A 23584-nucleotide genomic window follows, 5' to 3' on the forward strand; every position below is an offset into this window, starting at 1 on the left:
TGAATATGTGTTCTCTAGAAGTTTCTGTTGGTTTCAGAGGAGTAAAGACAGTGGTGTTGACAGTTTTTCTGTGATTGTTATTGTAAACTTTGGACCACTAATTAAATTTCTTGCAAGTTTAAGTTGAATGTCATATAATACTGTAAAGCTGCAAATTTAGTAAAATGGAATATTAAATATTTTGTGTTTTTCTATGATTAGAGCTTTCTTTAAACAAGTATATATATTTTTAATCAACAGGAGCATGCCTTTATCACAGGTAGACACTGTTGTCATTTATTTCCATGCATTGTTGTCGAAGGATTTTAAATTCAACCCAGAATCCGATATGGTAACTGTGAGAGGTCTTGATGATGACTGGAAGACGCCTAAAGTGGAGATGTCTGTAACCAAGTATGTTACCTCTTTACTTACTTTGCTGTTTGTGTTCTTTCAAAGCAGCTTTTTTATTTTAGTTTATTTTGACTTGAGCAGAATGAAATATTCGTTTCACAACAATAACAATTTGTATTTATGTGACAATTTTAATGACATAATAAGATGAAGTAAAACAAGAACATTATTGCAAGCTAATATTAGGGCAGGTTTTGAGGAGCAAGCAAAGGTAGAGAGGCAGAGAGATTTAGGAAAGAAATTCCAAAGCTTAAAGCAGTATGATTAAAATCCGAAAGGACTGCGGATACTGTAAATCAGGAACAAAAACAGATATTGCTGGAAAAGTTCAGCAGGTCTGGCAGGATCTGTGAAGAAAATATCAGAGTTAACATTTTGGGTTCTGAGGAAGGATCACTGGATCCGAAACGTTAACTCTTATTTTTTCTTCACATGATTAAAATTGTGATGGATGTGGAAGAGGCCAGAACTGGAGGAGTGCAGGCTGTGCAGAGTCTAGAAGAGGTTAGAACCATGCAGGGATTAAAAAGTACCATTAAGAATTTTAAATTGAGCCAATATATGTCAGTGAGCACGAGGATAATGGGTGAGTGAGACCTGAAATGAAATAGGGCGCTTGTGGCAATGTTTAAGCTAAACTCACATTTATGGAAGGTGTAGCAGGGTAGAAAAGAGACTGGCCAGGAATGCTTTAGAAGAATCAAATCTCAAATTAAAAATGGCGTAGATGAGGATTTCAGCAATAGCTGAGCTAAGGCAGTGGTGGAGTTAGGCAGAGTTGCAGAGGTGAGAATACATAGTTGCCCAAAATACTGTAAGGAACAGCTTCTGTTCTTGTCCATCTGTATGTTACTGAACTTAAAATTGTTTTCCATTTAGATGCTGGTATCCTGATTAAAAAATAGTTAGCTTGGATCCTGGATATAAATCAGTTCAAAACCTTTCCTTGGACAAATCTGAGTCCATTTCAGCCAAATTTGCAAGCCCTTTCTCTTTAGATATTGTAGATTGAAAAAAAAAACTTATTTAATTTTATTCTGAAAACTGAGTCTTACATTTATAAAATTATAACCATTGAACGCACTTGCAGTAGAGGATTGTAAGAAATTTGATTTTTTTCTGCTTTATAAGAATAGGTAGATGACTGTCTTATGGCTTTCTAACATCTCTTAAACTGAAGCAGCATACAGGAAAAGATCTATAGATTAAATTTTTATGAACTTCCAGAAGGCACTTGATAAAGTCCCTCCTATAAGATGTTAGAAGCTCATGGATTTGAAGGAAACCTACTGACATGGTTGGAAAGTTCACTGAGGGACAGAAGGCAAAACACTAGGGAAACTGGATAGGTATTCTAATTAGCAAACTGTGATTAATCCCAGCATAATCTGTTTTGTGCCTCATTTGTTCACTATACATTAATGACTTGCACAATACATACAAATGTTTGAATTCAGAATGGGTTTAGGCTGTTTGGCGTGCTGAGCCTGCTCCGTCATTCAACAAGCTCATGGCTGATGAGATAGAAAGCCAGAAATCTAAATTTCTTGCTAATACCATTGTAGACATTGTAAGCAGTATAGATGAAAATCTAAAACTGCAGATATTTTGGTAAATAGACAGAATAGACAAAACTATAGCAAAAGGATTTCATTGTATGTAAACGTGAGGTTACCTACTTTGGACCTAAAAAGGTTTGAACAGGAGCATTTCTATTTGGTGACCAACCAGAAAGATTCTATAGACTTGGAGGTCCAGTTCCAACTTTCAAAAGCCTTGAGCAGTTGCAAAAATTAATCAGAAAAGCTATTGAAATGCTGGCCTTTACTCCTACAATACTAGAATACAGATGATTAGACACCGCAGATCCACAAAACTCTGGTTAGTGCAAATGTGGAGACCTGAGAGCAGTTCTGGACTTTAGTGGGGGAGGTGACAGGGGAAAGGGGGTTGGTGATTTGCAGGTCAGTGCAGCAAAGATTTACTAAACTGATAACTAAAACTTCCAAAGGATAAATCGCAAGAGAAGATTACACAAATTAGGGTGTATTCCCCACAACGTAGAAAGTTAAGGAATGATTTGATCCTAATTTTCAAGATATTTGTTAGAATCTTCAGAGGAACTGATAACTTAAAGTATTTGAATTGACTAAACTGAATCAGCTGACAAAATTTCAAGTTTTACTGTAACAAATCAAAACCATTGACTAAACCCTATTTTAGTAGGCAACTTATACTCAAGTCTGAAAAAGATCTTGCCCCCTTTATTTTTAATACAGTTGAAAATCTCACACTGTGATTATATATTACTCCCTGTGAAATTGCACTCATTATGACTGTTGTGATCCTAACTGATGTTATAACCAGAGAAATCAGATCCCAGACAGGCATCTGGCTAGATAGATTATATTTTGATTTTACCAAAGTGATTTCTAACTAAAACATAAGCATGCAATGGTTTTGTTTTGGCAATAAAACAGAAGTTTGTTAACAAACAGAATAAAAACATTCTCCTGTTAATCCAGAACGCTCCTTCATACATTGAAAAGGAAAAAGACACAGCTAAATACACCCCTGTTTTAGACTGCAACTGTAGATTTTTTTTCCTGGAGCTGTTGTACATATGAGCTTCAATGTATTCACTTTAATTAATCTCTTTGGGTTTTATGCTAATACTTCTGCTTTGGGACTAACACAATCTCTTCACCCTAAAGTAACCTTGTTCACTGTACAACCTTCCCTTCTCAGGAGCACTAGTCGACACAGACATCCTGTTCCATGAATTTCCTGAGACTGACCAAAACTCAAAGTAAAACAGAAACTAAAAGTCTCCCTTTCTAACCTATTAGTGTTTCCCTTAAGCTTAATTAATCAAGATCCAGAAGTCTCTAACAAACTGCAACGCCTCATTATTTACCATGTTGGGTCCCAAAATAATCTAAGATAAGCAAAAATAAATTCAATAGTGATACATAAAAACTCATTCACTCTAAAGCCAGGTCTTAAAAACTGTTTTAAAAAAATACTATTCCTATATAAATAATTACAAGTTAATTTAAAAAAATAACCCAAATTCCTAATCAACCTGTTCAGAGATGTTATTACACACCTCTGGAACAGGTGAGATTTGAACCTGGGTCCTTCAATTTAGGGGTAGGGACACTACCACTGCACCACAAGAAGGCCCTCTGCAAATTAATTATTAATTTCAGATGTACAGAAACCTGCAGGTTACTAACTCAAGACCATAACCCAAACTTACAAGAAATAACATTCTAAATCTCATAAATTTACATAACAATAATAAAAAAAACAACAGTCACTCCCATCCTCCCTGGTTTATATTTTCGCTGTTAAAAGTTTGAGTGACTGACTCTGGGTACTCCCCTTTAGTTTTCAGAGAACTTCCAAGTCTGCCACCAACAATAAATCTTGATCTGATGATTCTTCTTTCACCGCCAAACCCCCAAGACCCATCCCCACTTCCACCCAGCCATGCCAGAAGACTCTCCCAGAGACCTTGAATGGCTGTGGGATATGTTTCTTCAACTAAAGACCACATCCTACCCATATCTGCTTTGGTGGTTTTCAGAGAAGTTACAGCTTCTCTCTACTAACCAAACCAACTGCTGTCCTTTCCCTCTCTTGTTCTGCCCAAGCACCAGGGAATGGAACATTTATTCATTGCCAGTAAATCTGCCCTTGCTTTTATTCCCTGGTGTGAGAACTTCACACCATGTTCAATAAATCTCTCAATTTGGACTCTTATTCTCCTATCAACCTAGCCAAACTTGTCAGGCAGAAGTCAGATCAGGTCACATGATTGTCTTCATTCCTCCATTTTACTCTAAATTAAAATCACAGTCCCAACATGTAAGTCTTCCAAACCGTATATTTATAATACCCTCCTCCCCCCATCAAAAGTATGGAGAGTTATCGTTGACACATGACCGCTCTAGAATAGATAGAAAGAAACTATTTCCTTTGATCAGGGAGTCCAGGGCTGGGGGCAAGATCTGAAAATTGTAACCAGACTTTTTAAGGTAGAAATTCAGGAACATCTGTACACACAAAAGTGATAAAATTTAGATTAAAAACTGAAAGAACTGCGGATGCTGTAAATCAGGAACAAAAACAAAGTTGCTGGAAAAGCTCAGCAGGTCTGGCAGCATCTGTGAAGGAGAAAACAGAGTTAATGTTTTGGGTCCGGTGATCCTTCCTCAGAACCCTTCCTCAGTTTTTTCCTTCACAGATGCTGCCAGACCTGCTGAACTTTTCCAGCAACTTTGTTTTTGTTGCTGATAAAATTTAGAATTCCCTTTGCTACATCTATTGTTCATTTAATGGCGGTTGACAGATTTCTGGTGAATAATAGAATAAGTTTGGGGGACCAAAATTCTGGAATGTCTTGTATCAGTCTGCAAATTTTTATGTAATACAGCACCTTGACACTCCAGCGTAAGGTTCGATCACCCTTCTGAACCTAGAATAATTACACTTTATTAAATGATCAATAGGGATCTAAATAATTCATCCATATATGACTTGTTCAGATAAATCAATGAGCTATATTATTTGTTTCTTCTTTAACAGGAACTTGAAAGAGCACGGTTACTTAATCAAAGGACATCTATTTACTCACAAAAACATAATTGGAAAATGTTTGCCTTATAAATATGCAGTCCATAAAATGCAGAGTGGTAAAACTGAGTATGAAACGATTTATAAGTGGGATACACCTGATGATTGTATCACTAATCGTTGTTTATATATTAAACCAGACCTGGTTTTTGAAGGAGGTATGTAACAGTGCACTACTGGCCTGTTTTACTGCTGGTTCCATAAACTGTTCAGTTTTTAAATTGACATTTTTTTATTTTGACAAAATACTGTAGTCATAACCAGCAAGTGATTTTAGATTCAGATGAAAAATAGGAAATAATGTTATGGACAATAGCATGTGTGCCATATGTATATTTTTTATAGAATAAATATATTTTCTGTTAATATATAAATGAATAAATGTTTGTCTATACATACATGTTTTAGTGTGAGATGTGTTTTATCATCAGACAGATTGAGCACAAAGGGGGCATCTTATAAGTATTCCAGTATTCAGTTTATCGCAAATTGTTGGATTGAATATGTTATCCCTGCAAGGGCAGAACACAAAAGAAGATCCCTATTGATGCACACTGCATAAATAAGCCGTCTTTGTGTCTAGACTGTCGACAAACTGGGACTGCTGTTTTCACATTAGAGAGATTAAAGGAAGATTCGGTAGAGGTGTTCAAAATTGTAATTGTTTTGATAGAATAAAGATAAACTGTTTCCATATTACTTAAATGTTGTGAAGGTTCCCACCTCTACCACCTTCTCATGCAGTGAGTTCCAGATTCCCAGACACACTGTAGTGAAAACATTTTCCTTTAAATCCTCTCTAAACCTTCTTGCCCCTTACCTTAATTCTATGCTGCCAGGTTACAGATCCCTCTAGTAAGGGGAAAAGTTTCTTTGTATTCTGTCCATACCACTCATTATTTTGTAGACCTCAATGAGGTTACCCCTCAGTCTATTCTGCTCCACGGAAAACAGCCCGAGCTTACGTAGTCTCCCTTCATAGCTGAAACATTCCAGTCCAGAACATCTCCTCCATAAGCTGTCCAGTGCAATTATATCTGTTCTATAATGTGGTGACCAAAACTGCACATAGTACTCCACTTGTGCCTTAATTGATGCCTTATACAGCTTCATCATTACCACCCTGTTTTTGTATTCAATACCTAAACTCGTAAAGGTAAGTAGCTCACTAACCATTCTGTCCACCTACCCAGTTGCCTTCAAGGAGCTATGGATATGCGCACCAAGATCTCTCTGATTCTCAGTATATCTCATGTTCCTTCTGTTCATTGTATACTACCTTGCCTTGAGTCCTCCAAAAATGCATTATTTCACACTTTCACGATCAAAGTACATCTGCTACTGTTTTGCCCGTCTGACCAGCACTTATCTTGAGATTAGAAGATCACCACATAACTATAAACTTACTGATCAAATTTCCTACGTTCATGTCTCTATCATTACTAGAAATTGCACACAGCAACAGAGCAAGCATTGAGTCCTGGCTGCATAATACTCTGTTCCTGAAGTCATTTACTGCAGGTTGTTAATAGGTGAGATCCCAGCATTCACTAATTACAGCCCAAAGGTTGTTCATTTATTCCTACTTACTTTTCATGAACCCGCTCACACCAAGTTAATCTCATAAGTTCTTTATTGAATGCCTTTTACAGAATCAAATATATGAAACCAATTAAATTTCCCCCTTAACTGTTGTGCCAGTTACACCCTCGCCCCACACCAACGCAGTGGCTCAGTGGTTAGCACTGCTGCCTTACAGCGCCAGGGACCTGGATTCAATTCTACCTTCAGGAAACTGTGTGGAGTTTGCACTTTCTCCCTGGTGTCTGCGTGGGTTTCTGCAGGCTAGGTGGATTAGTCATGGGAATTGCGGAGTTATAGGGATAGGGTAGCAGGGGAGGGTCTGGATGGGATGCTCTTCTGATGGTCAGTGTGAACCTGATGAGCTGAATGGTCTGCTTCCACACTGTAGGGTTTCTATGATTTCTATGAAAAATCCAAACAGATTTAGGCAAGGCATTGTATCATTTAAAAAGAAAAGTAGGTAAACAGTTGATGCTCGGGTCTGAAAGAATCTCATGCATTTTTGGTATTTTTATGTATTTTACTTCTAAAAGATTGTTTTTATATTTATGCAGAATGGCATCAGTATGATGATATTATCTGTGCAGCCCCCGAAGGAGGTTTCAAAGCCCGTGTTAAGAATATCTTTAAATGGAGTAAAAACACTGATGTAACGAAAGGAAAACTAATAGCTGGGGAAATCTTGGTGGAGTCAATGTTTAACATTCTTTCAACGTGGAATGAGAAAAATTTGAAGAGTTTTCTGAATCAATTGCAGCAATTCTATGAGGTTTACAAGAATCCTATGGTCTTCGAAAATCGACCAGTTAATTGGTCAGCCCTTTTGGTTGGTGAGAAAGAAGTGAGTAGAATTATTAAGCGGTGTATGGAGCTATTCAATTCATAATGTATGCATTGTATATTTGTACACAGAAATTAGTTGTGTTTGAAACATTGTTTTCTTCTGAGTGTGTATATGTATATATATGTGTGTATAAAACTATTTAAGACAGTTTTAACATTAAATCTTTGCATGGAAATATTTTTATTAAAAAAATTCCCCATTCTCCATACCTTACTTAAAAAAAAGTCACTAAAGGTTGGATAAAATCACAGGATACTGACCTCTTTTCTAACACATCCTTCTGAAGATGGCTAATTGTATTTATACATGGCATGCTAAGTTGTACTGTAGATGCTGCTTTTTGTACTTTTTCTCCTGGCATTGGTATGACTTTGGAAGATCAGTTAATTCCTTTGTTTGTCTATTTTACACTTTGTAGAATGTTAGATTAAATTACTAATTAGGCGCAAGTCATGCCTGGTGTTTATGATTTGATATATTTTATATCATGTTAATTTTAATATTATAAACTATGGGTCAAATCATACCAGAAATAGACTGTGTCAGTTTTGGCCCTGACCCTTGAAGCAAGCCCTGAGATGTTGGTGATTGATGAAGGCCCAAACGAGCAAGCGGCAACCTGGCATCACAAGGTTACTGCTCTGACTTCAATGTTGGGAATAGTCGCTGGCTGATTTCTATTTGGTTGATGGGAGAACGGGAAACTGATGATCAATGAGCTGAAATGAATTATAATGAGGATGGTAATGCATCTGGATAGGCCTCTCGACGTTCAGCCTTTGTTTGCAAAATGGGATTTCTTTTACTGTCAACAGTGTGAAGCTTTGCAGTGCAGATCAATTCTCCCAACTTTCTTGCCAATGCCCAAATCATTCCAAGGCAGGGAAGATTCTGCCCAGTATGTTGTAGAAGATACCTTCCATTTTACAAAAAGAAAATCATGCTATACTTGAAAGAAGACAGATAAGAGAATATTTTGGAAGTGTGTTAAATACTTTTAAATTGAACCAAACAAAAAAATAGTCTGGTGCTCTAATTCAAGTGGAATTGCTTCTATAGTAAGACCCTGATACTAATGCATGTTTATTGTTTTCTCTCCACACTGACTGGAAATGCTTTTGAAAATAAGTTTAGATTCTGTTATGTTTGTTGTTTAGGTTAAGGATCTCCTTTTCAAGGTTTTGAAAGAAAGAGCGCAGTGTCCAGAAAATCAAGCTTCAAATTCTGAGACAAGCTCTGTGCAAAACCGTCTACGAATTGGAGTGCTATTCCTGTACCTGGCTGGCACCTATGACCTTGAACTACAAAAATCTGATCTACATACGCTTTGTGATCTTCTCTGCGTGCAACAAAATTCAGTAAATACTCTTACCAAGGAATTCAAGTCACTTAAAGAAAGCTTCCATTTTGGAGAAAAGTAAGAACTGTATAAATAGAACAAAAACATTCAGTGATTTACAAACATGTGTTGCCTGTGCCATGGTGGCACTTAAAAATTTGATTCTGTTTGGTCTGTTTAATATAACTGAGGTTGTGCAAGTCTTAGTTTACGTAAGAAAGCTATGCTAATTTTGCAAGTCATAAATTAAAAAGAAACATGTCATGAATATTTTAGTTTTCCATGTTTCAAGTTCATATGTTATACAGTGAGAATTCCTGTTCATGTTCAAATAGTTTCATGGAATCTCTTATGTAGGCATCACTGGCGAGGCCAGCATTTTTTGCCCATCCAAAATTGCCCTGGAGAAGGCGGTGGTGAGCTGCCTTTTTGCTACAGGCCTCGGGTGTAGGGACAGCCGAGAGTGCTGTTAGGGAAGGATTTTTAGGATTTTGACCCAGTGACAATGAAGGAGCAGCAATATAGTTCCAGGTCAGAATGGTGTACAAGTTGGAGGGGAAGTTGTGGTGACGTTGTTCCCATTCATCTGGTATTTTCGTCTGTTTAGGTGGTAGAGGTTGTGGATTTGGAAGGTGCTGTGAAAGGATCCTTGGTGAGTTACTGCAGTGCTTCTTTTGACACACTGCTGCCACTGTGCAATAATGATGAAGGAAGTAAATGTTGAAGTTGTGGTTGGGATGCTCGTCAGACAGGCTGTTCTGTCCTGCGTAGTGCCAAGCTACTTGTGTGCTGGAGCTGCAGTCGTCCAGGCAATTGGAATGTACATTCACAATCCTATTTTGTGACTAAAATGGTGGACAGGCATTGAGTAGCAGGTGGTGTGCAAATCATTGCAGAATTCCTAACCTGTGATCTGCTTTTGTAGCCATATGATTTATATGTTTGGTCCAGTGTAGTTTCTGGGCAATGGTTACATTCAGGTTGTTGATAGTGAGGTTTTCAGCAAGGGTAATGCAATTGAACATCAAAGGGTACTGGTTAGATTCTCTCTTGTTGGAGATGATCATTGCCTGGCACTTGAGCAAATGTTACTTGCCATTTGTCACTCCAAGCCCGGATATTGTCTAGGTCTTGCTGCAAGTGGACACAGACTGCTTCATTATCTGAGGAATGGTACTGAACATTGTGCATTCATCAGTGAACCCGCCCACTTCTGATCACATGATGGAGAGAAGATCATTGATGAAGCAGATGGTTAGGCCTAAGGCACTCACCTAAGAAAATTTTGCAGTATTATCCTGGAGCTGATGTGATTGACCTCCAGCAACCAGAATTATCTTCCTTTGTGCTATTTGGAGTCCAACCAACAGGGAGTTTTCATCTGATTCCCATTGATTCTAGTTTTACTATGGCTCCCTGATGCCCTAGTTAGTCGAAAGCTACCTCAATATCAAAGGCAATCATTCTCATCTCGCCTGTGCAGTTCAATTCTTTTGTCCAGCACTTCAGTACTATTGCCGAAATGTGGTTAGGGCCAATAGCCTTTGTAGTGTTCAGAGCCTAGCACTATTTCTTGATATCATTTGAAGTGAATTCGTTGAAAGCTGGCATCTATGACGCTGGTGACCTCAGGAAAAGGCGAGATGAATCATTCGGCACTTCTGGCTGAAGATGACTGTAAAAGTTTTAGCCTTGTTGTTTGTGTTAATGTGTATGGGCTCCCTATTATTGAAGATGGGAATGTTTGTGAAGCCTCCTCCTTCATTAAGCTGTTTATCCATCCTTTCGTGACCATATGTGGCATGACTTCAGAGCTTTGATATAATCCCTTTATTGAGGATTTGCTTAGCCCTGTCTGTTGCGTGCTGTTCCCACTGTTTGGCATGCAACTAGTTCTATATTGTAACTTCACCAAGTTTTTAGCTATGCCCTCCTGCACTGTTCATTGGACTCTGGCCTTAAATCAAAAGCAATATACTGCAGATGCTGGAGATCTGAAAAAATGCAAAACTGCTGGGATGCACAGCAGATCAGGTGGCATGCACGGAGAGAAAGAGTTTCAGTGACCTTTCATTAGAAATTTCTTCAACATGTGATCTTAATGTAGTCATGTTATATTGGCCCTCAGCTGCCCAGCGCAAATTAAGCTAGCTCAGATGGTGATTTGTTCCTGTGGATGATCTATAAGATGTTACGCAGCTGCTTTCACATACCTTATTCTGATTTTACTCATTATGTAAAACTTCTGTTTACATTTAATGTTAACTTTACTTCAAGGCACTTTTGAGATGTACGAGTGAAAAAGTATGGCTTTATTTTCCAACTCTCTGAAGGTAACATTAAGGTTTATGCACTGTGGCAAAGAAAAAGTTACAGATGATGTCTTCTGTGGTCTCATATATCAAAACCATGAATGAGTCATAGTGCTACTTTAAGTGAATCTGAATTTCCATGTTTTAATATATCTGAAATCATTTTTATAGAATTGAAACATTACTGAAGAGGATGATGTTGAGGTGTATTAATCAGGGAATCATAAAATGGGTGCAAACCATTCCTGTTCTCCATTTGTTTGGTGTTTCATCTAATCAAGCAAGCCCAGAATTTCTGGACACTGAAGGCAGCTGGACTGGACTAAATGGACTTCCAATTGTCAAATTCAGAAGCGAAGTCCAAAATAAATTCAAAAGGTAGGCCTTTATTTAAACCGACTGCATGACAATAGGCCAATTGGTACACAGTATCCTCATGGGCTCATATATAGACAAGATCATTGCATTACCTCTGATGTTATGTTGACTTGTTAGGTTAATTGGCAGTCAAGTCCCTTATTAAGAAATTGGATCCCCAGACAGAATGGCATGCTCTTCTCTTCACCTGTCCCTCTGATTCCTGTGTGAAGAGGTCAGCATTATGTTCTTTTATGGAGTAAATGTTTGTGTATTTGAAAGTGTCAGCATGTGTGTGTCTGCCTTTGGGTGTATCCATGTATATAGTATGCACACATGTTTGTGCATGTGCTTGTTTGCACGTCTGGGATGTAAAGTTGTATAGATATAAATTTACACATGCACACGCACGTGCAAGTGTGTGTAGAGTGTAAGTAGGAAATAGAAAAGCAAAATACTATGGATGCTGGAAGTTTGAAATAAGAACAGGTAATGCTAAAGTACCATTGGATCAGACTGCATCTGTTGAGAGAAAGAGTTGATATTGGAGTTTGGCTCTTGACAAAATTTCATTAATTTGAAATATTAAATAGGAACTGGAAACATAAGTCTAGGCCATTTTGTTCCCAGAGCCTGTCTGCCATTCAGTTAATTCATAGCAATTCTGTGTCTCAACCCCATTTATCCCTTCTTTGCTCAACTGTATTTTTGTTCTGATATTGGGCAGTCCTTTTTGTAAGGTTTAGCCTTTAGGAAATGTTCAGTTTCCAAGATATACAGCTCCTATCCTTTATACTTTAATTTTGCTTATCAACTATCTGCAGGGGAGTTCATTAAAAGCTTTCTGAAAATCTAGGTATGCTCTGTTAACCAGCTCCCCTTTATCAATTTTCTCAGTGACATCCTCAAAAGACTACAACAGGTTCGCCAAACACTATTTCCCATTCACAGATTCATGCTGACAATGCTCCACCAGATCATCATTATCCAAGTGTCCATTTATTACATCCTTTGTAATAGTGTCTAGCATTTTCCCTACTACTGATGCTAACAGGTCTGTAGTTGTCAGTGTTCTCCATTCCTCCCTTTTTAAATGATGGAGTAATAATTGCTATCTTCCAATCTGCAAGAACTATTCCAGAATCTATAGAGTTTTGGAAGATGATCACCAATGCTTTCGTTATCTCCACAGATATGTCTTTCAACACTCCCAGATATGGAATATCAGAAGCAGGCAACATTTCAACCTTCAGTCTTATCAATTTCGCCAATGTAACTTTCTTATTAATTTGCTTCAATTCTTTATTCTTCCTCGTCCCTTGAATCTCTAATTCTGAGATATAACTTCTGACACCAGTGAGGAAGATAGAAGTGAAGTAATCATTTAGCTTCTCTACTATTTTTGTATTTCTCATTATAAATTTTCCTGATTCTCCCTGTAAATGACCCACATATGTTTTGACAAAACGTTCCCATTTTATGTACCTGTAGAAGCTTTTACATTTTCTTTATGTTTTTTGTTAGTTTAATTTCATATTCTATTCTGCCTTTATCAGTTCCTTGGTCCTCTTCTGCTGTTTTTAAATATCCTCCCAATCTTCATTTTTACAACTATTTCTAGCAAAATACAGGCCATTCTTTTAATGCTATAAGATCCTTAACTTCCTTTAATAGCCATGGTTAACTGACTTTTGGGGACTTTGTACCTTCAAGGAAGGTATAGTTGCTGTAAGCTGTGATAAGCTTCTAAATAAAAACTATATGATTTCTTTGTACTGCCATATTTTTTAATGTACTTTCCCAGTCCACCTCAGCCAGTTTGCCCCTCATACCTTCAAAGTTTCCTTTGTTCAAATTTAACACCCTGGCTTCAGATTGAATTACCTTACTTTCAAACATCATGTGGAATTTTATGATATGATCACTCACCCCTGTAGGTTTGTTTACAGTAAGATTATTAATGAGCTCTTTTTTGTTTACGTAATGCTTGATGTAAAATAATCTGCTCTTAAGTCACTTACACAACACACTGCACTTCAGAAACTAGTTGTCTTCACATTAGTGCTTGTTACATTTGTCCGGTTTACATGCCAATTGAATTCATCTATAATTACTGTATTACCCATGCTACATGCTCCTCTAATCTCCTGAAGAATACCACACCTAGTACTACTCCTACTACCATTTGGTAGCCTATAAGCAACACCTGTCAATATTTCTGCCACTTACTGTTTCTTAACTGCACTGAAACTGATTCTGAGTTTTGTTCTTCTAAGCTAAGATTGTCCCTCCTTATTGTTCTGATTGCATCCCTTATTGAGGGCATAATACTACCTCTTTTCCCTTTCTTCATGCCAATCTAGGTCACCTTGCAGCCATGTTTCTGCCATCGCAATTACCTTTATTTTTGTCTTTAAATCATGTACCCTTGTTGCTAATCCTGCGTGCAGTCCGATACAGTTCCCTTAATTTTGGCTTTTTGATTTCATTCTGCATTCAAATCTTAGTTGACATTCATCCTTATTTCACTTGCCTTTTAATTTCACTTGCAAAGTTTCCACTTCCGGTTAGCTATTTTATTTCTTTCTAATTTGATCCTTCAGGTTGCAATTTCCCTGACAAACTAGTTTGAATCATACTAACGGCACTAGCAAATCTCCCTGTCAGGGTATTATTCCCAGTTCTGTGTAGGGGTAACCTGGCCGTTTTATGCAAGCCTCACCTGCCACAGAACCAGTCCTAATGCCTCAAAAATCTGATATCCCATCCCACCCTACATCAGTTCAGTACTCCAGCCAGTGAACAAGCACATATCACAGGGAGTAATCCTGAGATTACTGCTTTTGAATTCTGGTTTATAATTTCCTCCTTGACTCCCTAAAGTCTGCTTTCAGGACTCATCTCTCGTAGAATCATAGAATCCCTACAGTGTGGAAGCAGGCCATTCAGCCCATCAAATCCACACCGACCCTCAGAAGAGCATCCCACATCAGATTCTCCACCCCCCCACCCTTTCACTGTAACCCTGCATTTACCATGGGTAAGCCACCAAGCCTGCACGTTCGTGGAAACTGGACAATTTAGCATGGCCGATCCACATAACCCACACACAGATATGGGGATAATGTGCAAATTCCACATGGACAGTCGCCTGAGCTTGGAGTCTTACCTGATCCCTGGCATTGTGAGACCGTTGTGCTAACAACTGAGCCATCTTGCGGCCTGTCTTCCTACTTTTGTTGTTGGTACCACTGTGAGCCATGATATTGCGCTGTTCACCCTGCCCCAGAAAGATTTCCTGCAGGTGCTTGACCCTGGAACCAGGGAGGCAATGCACGGAACAAAAACAGAAATTGCTGGACAAGTGCTGACCACATTAAAATCTGTGGTGATCGTTAATGTTTTGGGTCGATTAACCCTTCCCCAGTTCTGAGGAGGATCACTCAGCCTGAAACATTAACTCTGATTTCTCTCCACGGATGTTGCCAGAGCTTCTCCAGCAATTTCTGTTTTTGTTTCTGATTTACAGCATCCACAGATTTTTCCATTTTTACTTAGGCAATGCATGGAGCTACATACACTGCTGCAAAACTGCCTGTATGATCCCTGACTATTGAATCCCCTATCACTATTGCTGTACCCTCCAGTACAGCTGAGTTGCCTATAGTACCACAGATTTGGCTCTAGCTACACTCTGTTGAGGAACTATCACCCTCCTCGGGATCCAGAATGGAAAACTGGTTAACAAACAGAATAGGCTCACTCCTGCACTGTCTACCTGGTTTCCCTCTTTACTTGTACATTCCTAATTTGCAGTGTGATCACCTCCTTATCGTGCTATCCGCACAGGCATCTACCTCCTGAATGCAAAACAGTGCTTCAGCTGCTGCTCAAATTCAAGCGTCTGTAGGTGATGACATTTTCTGAAGATGTGCTTGTCAGGGATATTGAGAGTCCATGACATATCACTGTTCACACTTTCCATTTGGCTGAGCTGACCTGCAAACTATAATGTGTTTAAAAACTATTACCTTTAGAATAACTCAAGTTTTTCATCAGCTGCTTCTGCTGTGCTAAAATAAGAATCAATTAAAACTTTGCAGTGCTGTCCACATTATTCTGTGTGGTGGTAGTCAATTAAACGACTAACTGGAGGAGAAAGCTGCACAAATGCCTCAATCCTGAGTGATGGGGAAACCCAGCACATCAATACAAAGAACAAGGTGTAGAGCTGGATGAACACAGCAGGCCAAGCAGCATCAGAGGAGCAGGAAAGCTGACGTTTTGGTCTGAATCCTTCTTCAGAAAAATGACAATACTTTGTTATCTCAGATTCTCCAGCATCGGCAGTTCCTACTATCACTGAATACAAAGAAAAAGACTGAAGCATGTGCAAACATTTTAAACCACAAATGTGTGAATGCTTCATCCTAACTTTCATGTCAGGTCCCCAGCATCACAAATGCATATCTTCCACCAATTCAATGACTCCCATGTATCAGGAAACTGCTAAAGCAAAGATCCAACCAATTCCAGCTGTTTCATCAATGACCTTTCATCCATGAATAGATCAGAAGTGGGAATGTTTGCACGAGTGTTCATGTTTTCAATCATTTGCAATTCCTTAGATATGGAAGCAGCTTTGTCCATATGAAGAAATATTGCTAGACAACATTAATGCATTTGTTCTGAAGAGGGGTTACTGGATCCAGAATGTTAACTCTGCTTCCTCTCCACAATTGCTGTCAGACCTGCTGTGATTTTCCTGTCATTTCCTTGTAATATTTATGCTTGGACTGATATGTGCCATACACCTTCCATGTCATCCAATCCCCAAAACCCTGTCTGGGGTTTTTAACATGGCTAACCCACCAAACCTGCACATCCTGGGACATTACAGGGCAAGTTTTAGCATGGCCAATCCACCAAACCTGTATATCTTTGGACTTGAATTAGGTGATCTCAGAAATAGAAGACCATGCTTCCAGCCTATTGTTGCCAGACCATGATGCAGATTAGTCAAGATTTCTGCTCTTTGTCCCTATCCAATGATCACGTTTGGAAAATGTGTGCTGGTCAAAATGGCATGATCTTTATGGTTCAATAGCCTAATAGTATTTACTGTCAAATTTCATGGAATGAATGGACTATTAGTAATACATCAGATTATTGTTCATGCCTCTGTAAACATAATTTAAATGGGGGAGAACGATATTGATATCTCAGGCAACAAAATTATTATTTGTTTTCTTGAATGTCTGAATTCTGATTCATAGTTAAAGAAGTGTTTGAAGTATTAATCTTTCCACACCTTACCACCTTTCACAACATATGTCGATTGTGTTTAATTTTTAATAAAATCTTCATATTTGTAAAAGGCCTTGAAGTAAATCCCTTTGAAAATATTTGTGGTTGTGTATCTGTGTATACAATAATATGTAATCTGTCTAACTTTGTGAATTATTTTAATAAGGGATCTGCTTGATCTGATGGACAAAAACAAACATTTAGCAACAGTAGATAGACTATTACTTCGGTCTTGGTTCAGCTTATTGCCTATGGAATTTTTGCCTGACTACTTAAAAATGATGACACCTGACCTGTTTGATATTCTACAAGGAATCTTCCAGAGACTGAGAAACAGTAGTTCCATTTCAAGCATAAATAAGGTGTGTTTGACAACAGTGACGTGTTTAATGTTCCCTCTGGGCAAACCACTTAAAGTTTATAGAAATTACAGATTCACTTTCTTATTTTTTTTAAAGAGCCCCAATCGTTTGATCTCAGTTTTTAAATGGGAACATGTCGCCATTGACGGTTTTCCCACATAACGGTGGATGTTGCACTTAAACAAAAATAATGGTTGTTAGTTGTTTGGAATGTATACTTATGATAAGATCCAATACAAATATAATTCTTCCCTCTCTGACAACTAGTACCCAGAAACAAGTTGTAACTTTTCAAAGAAATTGGTGTCCAATCTATGTCGCAATTAGCGGAAATGTGTTAATCACGATCCCTGCACCTGGTTTAGGGATTAAACAATTTAACTCCCTTTGTATGCATTTGAGCATTCAGATTTTTTTTTTCAAAGCACTTAATGATGTATGTATTTTCTTGATTGGGCAGATGGTTTGTGATATACCTTGGAATCACAATGATGACCTGTATTGTAGACTTTACAAAGTATATACTTATATACATGGACATTTTACTTAAACTTTACTACAAAATATTTTTGGGCATTGGATTACTAAATTTTATCTTAATTATATTGTATTTTATCTCTTGTGCTTATAGAATTTAGAAAATCTGTTGAAACATGTGAAAGAAAATGTGGACAGTCATCAAAACAGGTACACTGGTTTTTAATAACAAAATATGTCCATCTAATCTCTATATCAAAATTGTTCTGCTATTGTAAACACATTCCTAGACTAAAAAAAGTGTCCTATAAGGAGAGATTGACTAAACGACATCTATGTTCCTGGTGTTTAGAAGAATGAGAATGATTGAAAGGTATCAAATTCTTAAGGGCCTAGATCAGATAGGTACTGAGATGATGTTTGTCCTGTCTGGGAAGTTCTAACCGTCTCAAAAGGTGTTGAGCATTTTAAGACTGAGATGAGAAATCTCTTCACTCGAAGGATGGACCATTGGAATTCTCTAACCTGGAGAGCTGTAGATGTTCAGTCGTTAAACACATTCAAGATGGGAATCAATAGATTTTTGGATATTAAGGAAAGTATGGGTCGTGCAAATAAATGAGGGAAGCTGAAGTTGAGGGAAAAGGTAGCAGTGATTAGCCAATATGTTGAATTACAGAAGAGATTTAAAGGGCCATATTTCTTATTCTTCCTGTTCCTTATGTTCTCATCTATCTTTTGCATCTTAAATCTATCACATTTTGGTTTAAATTGGTATTGCCCAGCACATTAGGCACTAGCCACATGTGGCTAATTGTATTCCTTGTAATGTTTGGTGCCCAGCAATTAAAACAGAATGGATCTGGCAGCAAACAAATGACTATTATATAACCTATTTACTGAATTGGATATATGTACAAACCACTTTTTTAAATTACAAGGCAGCATCTTTCGACAACTTTGTTGACATGTTTCTCAAATTTCAGTTCCCTTCCTGTCAAATCTAATGTTACTTGGCATACAAGCCTTTCAGTATAATAATAGCTTTACTCTATTTTGAACTGAAAGTCTGCCAGATTGAAAGAAAAATACAGATGCTGAGAGCCATTGCACAATGATGGATATCTGTTTGTTAGCTAAGTGTGTGGGACCTTCAGCTTCATAAATTAGGACACAGAGCACCAAAAATAGGGACATAATACTGAATCTCCATAAAGATCCAATTAGGACCATTGAGAAGTTGCAAAGGAGATTTACTAGAACGGTTCCAGGGATTGGGTCATGAGAAAGGGTATTAGTGGAGGTGGTTAGTTACATGGTTCGATTGGGAAGACTTGGGTTGTTCTCTAGTAGTGAAATAGGGGAGATTAAGAGAAGATTTAATCGAGGTGTGCAAGATCATGTCAGACTTAGATTTAAAAAAAGACTGTTTCTTCGTTCTATGTTTTTGGATGCATTTAGGATTTGGGCAAGAAATGTAGGTGGTATGTGTGGAAGAATTGTACAGAAATCTGACTTTTGGTTTTAATGAGAATTTTGCAAGTTGCAATGCATAGAAGAATTTTCAATAATACTTAACTTCTGCATAAAATCAGTGGAGAAAATGTTTACAAAATTGAAACAATCAGAGATTTTGAAAGAATCAGAAAGGGATGGTTTACTATTTTGGGAAGCAGTTTGGAAATGTCTGTAATTTTGTGTATATAAATTGATTTATTTATAATTTATACATGTGTATATAAATCTGTGCTTGCAAATGTGAACCTGCATTTCTTTAGCTGAGGTGGGATAAAGTATATCGTGAACAAAAGCATGGGATGAAATGTAAACTTCTGCATGCCACCTCCCAGAGGTTTGGTCTGAATTGTGCGTGCTTTGTGTTTCATTTTGCCCATTTCAAATTTTAGTGTGGTAATTTTGGGTGCCAGTTAATCTTATGGATATCTAAAAGCCTGCAATTTAATTCTTTCCTATAGATTGTAAATTGCAGTCTATTTCTGTATCATAAGTTCTCTTTTACTATTCTTCAATTTAAAAATATGTATCTGATCATTGGCAAACAACAATTCATCTTTATGATTACTTTTACTTTCATAATTTTTGTAATGTATTTTATTATGAGAAATCAAAATGTATTTCCTCTTCTAGTGATCTTGGTGGTGAATGCATAGACCTGTGCATGAAGACCAGTTTGAAAATCCACGAAAAGATATGTAAATCTCGCAAAGATAAAAGCGATGTAGAAATCGTTGCCATTTCTATTGCATTAATTAGCAAGCTTGGTGAACTTAAAAAATCCTCATTAAAGGTATCAGTAAAAAAAGACACATTGACATTTAATAATATATATGTTTCATAAGCAAAATTATTTTCTTAAAATTATTTGTGTGAGGTGCTGGGTATTTTCTGTCAAACTAGAGATGGGGAAAACTTTTTTGGAGTAGCATATAAAAGATAATATATGGTGTAATGGCTACAGCACATTAAGGTGGTGATTTGGCTTTTCATGCTTCTGCTGGCTTTCTGCAAGAGCAGCTCTGTTCATTTTACTTACCTATCTTTTCACGATAGGCCTGTAAATTCTGTTTCTCCAGATAATTTTTCAGTTCCATTTTTTGAAGGCTTTGATTGAAACTACCTTTGCCACACTTTCAGGGTTTGCCTTCCAGATCTTAACTATTAACTGCATTAAAACGTTTACCCACATGTCACTTTTTTGCTTCTTTTATCACACATCTTAAATCAATCTTATTTTGGTTCTTGATTCTTCCATGAACAGCTGCATAGATTCTCTGTGATTTTGAACAACTCTCAGTTAAATTTCTTCTTCTGAGTATTTTCTTGTCTCAGGCTGAAGAGCTTTATCTCTTCCAGTCTATTCACCTAAATTGAAATTTCTTGTTTTTAGAGCCATTGTTGCGATTTTTGTTTTGCACCCTGTATTAATGCTTTTACATCTTTCCTAAGGTGTGGTGCCCAAAACTGGATGGCGTACCCCAGTTGAGACTAAACTAGTCTTTTATACAAATAATCATAACTCCCTTGCTTTTGTATACCATGTCCTTATTTATAAAGCTTAGTATTGCATACACTTCGATAACTGTTTTCTCAACTTAACCTGCCCTACCACCTTCAGTGATATGTGAACATGAACATATACCTCAATATTCCCCTACACCATCATCCCCTTCAGAATTGTGACTTCTTTAATATTGCCTTCACTGTCCCGCCTATCAAAATTAATCAGTTTACACTTTATCATCTGCCAACCGTTTCATCAGCCTGTGCAGTCGGTCTTGAAGGGTATTCCTATACTCTGTACAGTTCATAATACTTCCAAATTTTGTGTAATTCACAAATTTTGAAGTTGTACCTTGTATATCTAAATCTAGGTCAGTAAGTGACTAAGTAAGCATAATTTTAAGACATGGCAAACCAGGTCGGTCAAGTGGAATGTGTTATCTGTATATAATATGTGGGGAGTCATGGACCTTACCACTCTGAGGTAACCATGTTTGCAGGAAGTGCTCCCAGCTGCAGAAGCTTGGGCTGTGAGTTTTGGAGCTCAAACAGCAGCTAGAGACACTGTGGCACATCTGTGAGGCTGAGAGTTACGTGGTCAGCATGTTTACAGATGTGGTCATGCTACAGCGTAATTGCCTGGAAGAAGGAAAAGAATGGGTGACCACCAGGAAATCCAAAAGAAACAGGCAGATAGAGCAGGAGTTCCACCAGGGTCCAGTTCATAAATCAGTTTTCCATTTTGGTTCTCGGAAATTATGTAGGCCAAACAGATCAAGTGCCAGCTGTGGAACATTTAGGAGATGGTCAAATCAATTGTATTATAAGGTAGAGATTGACATGAAACAATCCAGAATAAGAAAAATCAGTTGGCAGAGACTGACTTCAGTGTGCCAAAAGCAGAAGTCACACAACACCAGGTTATAGCCCAACAGATGTATTTGAAATCACAAGCTTTCAGAGTGTAGCCCCTTCATCAGGTGAAGAGGGACTACGCTCTGAAAGTTGCTGATTTGAAATAAACCTGTTGGACTATAACCTGATGTCGTGTAACTTCTGACTTTGCCCACCCCAGTCCAACATCGGCACCTCCACTTCAGTGTGGCAAGAACATGGAAGGGCAAGTTTGCTTGGAACAAGAGGTTGGTGGGAAAAATAATGACTGAATAATGGGCAGACATTTTGGGGACAGTTAAGGTATATTCTGTGTGATTGGAAATGTAAGATAAACAAATCCAAAATTTCCTGGAGCACAACAGAGGTAGAAATTAACATTAGAAGGGAGAAGTGTGCTTATGACAGGTATAAGGCAGAAAATACAATCGGGACACAACAGAAATAGCAAAGATTTAGAGGGGCAGTGAAAAATCAAATAAGAGAAGTGACGAAGAATTGTAAGAAAAGATTAGCAGCTAATATAAAGCAGAATCCCAAAGTCTTCTGTAGGCATATAAATAGTTAAATAAAACTGGTTAAAGGAGGGGTAGGGCCTATTAAGGGGATTCACAGCTGGAGGCAGGGAATGTGGTGTAGTTATAAATGAATACTTTGCATCTATCTTTACAAAAGAGGAAGGTGCTGCCCAGGCCATGAGGAGGAAACACTGACTGCAAGAAGAATTTCAAAATTAATAAGGAAGATATTGGATAGAATGTTGGTACTTAAGGTTGACAGGGCATCAGGACTGAATGAGATGCATACAAGAATTTTGAGGAAAGTGAGGGTAGAAGTTGAGAGGATACTGATCATAATCTTTCAGTCTTCCTTTGACTCAGGAGGTGCTAGAAGACTGGAGAATGCAAACATTAGAGCTTTCTTCAAGAAAGGTTGTAAGGATAATCCCAACAATTACAGACAATTCAGTTTAACTTCGTTGGAAGCAAGTATTTGGGTCAGGATTATAGTCACATGGATAAAGGTAGGTTGCTTAGAAAGAGTCAGCATAGATTTCTAAAGAGGAAATCATGTTAAACTAACTTACTGCCATTTTTTGAAGAGGTAACAAAAACCCAATAGGGTGATGCTGCTGATGTGATCATATACGTGGATTTGCAGAAGGCATTTGGTACAGTGTTACACAACAGACTTGTGAGGAGATTTACAGGTCATGGTATAAAAGGATCAGTAGCAATGTGGATATAAAATTGGCTGTATGATAGGAAACAGAGGGTAATGGTCTGTTAAATTTTTTTGGGCTAGAGAAATGTTTGTAGTGGAATCCCTCAAGATTGCTTTTCCTGATGTATATTAGTGATCTTCATCAATCTGGGAGTGCTGGATTTGTTTGTTTTACTTTTACTCCTTGTGGTAATGTAATTCAATTGAACCAAGCCATCTTCTCATTGAAGGCAGACTGTTGTTCAGGTGAAGTTTTACCTTCCAATCGTTGTTTCCAATATGTTAGATCTGCTGTCCCCCAAATAATTGTTTTTACCCTGAATTGCTCCTTATGTTTTTCCATAGCAAACATGAAATTTGTGACCTTGTATCCCTTAAATTTTTCCCTCCTGATCTACTTGATCCACCTCACTTTGGAACCAGATCTAGCAGAGCTTCCTTTCTTGTTCAGTCAGTAATATACCAATCTAGAAAATTGTCTTGAACACACTTATAAAGATTTCCCCCTTTCTGCTCTTGAAATTATTATCATTATCCTCATCTGTATTAGAATAATTTAAGCCCACATTGTAACTACTGTACAGTTCTTGACCATGTAATTTTTATCCAAATTTGTTCCTTTACATCTTTCTCTATAAGTTGGTAGCCTGTAGAATACACAGAATATTGCGGAGTAACTTTGGGCTGTTTAAGCTCTAGCCAAATAGATTCTTCCCTTGACATTTCCAGGATATAATTTCTCCCCAACATTGTAATGTTTTTGTTAAGCAATGTTCCCAAGTCTCCATTATTGCCTTGACATCATATTACCATGTGGCTACTTTGACAA

The 23584-nt window shown here is 37.7% G+C and overlaps 1 protein-coding gene across 1 annotated transcript; it reads left to right on the forward strand.

Moving 5' to 3' along the window:
* Positions 1 to 240: 240 nt before the first annotated feature.
* On the forward strand, positions 241 to 19930 carry LOC125481371 (E3 ubiquitin-protein ligase rnf213-alpha-like; the record flags this gene model as incomplete). Its single annotated transcript, XM_048592832.1, has 8 exons — positions 241 to 393; positions 4987 to 5192; positions 7173 to 7459; positions 8620 to 8879; positions 11285 to 11491; positions 16944 to 17139; positions 17771 to 17826; positions 19765 to 19930. Coding segments are annotated over 8 exons (1531 nt in total), but the record flags the coding sequence as incomplete, so codon positions are not given.
* Positions 19931 to 23584: the final 3654 nt, after the last annotated feature.

This window comes from Rhincodon typus, unplaced genomic scaffold, assembly GCF_021869965.1.
Source record: "Rhincodon typus isolate 14 unplaced genomic scaffold, sRhiTyp1.1 hic_rhity00001893, whole genome shotgun sequence".
In the NCBI taxonomy this organism is placed as follows: Eukaryota; Metazoa; Chordata; class Chondrichthyes; order Orectolobiformes; family Rhincodontidae; genus Rhincodon; species Rhincodon typus.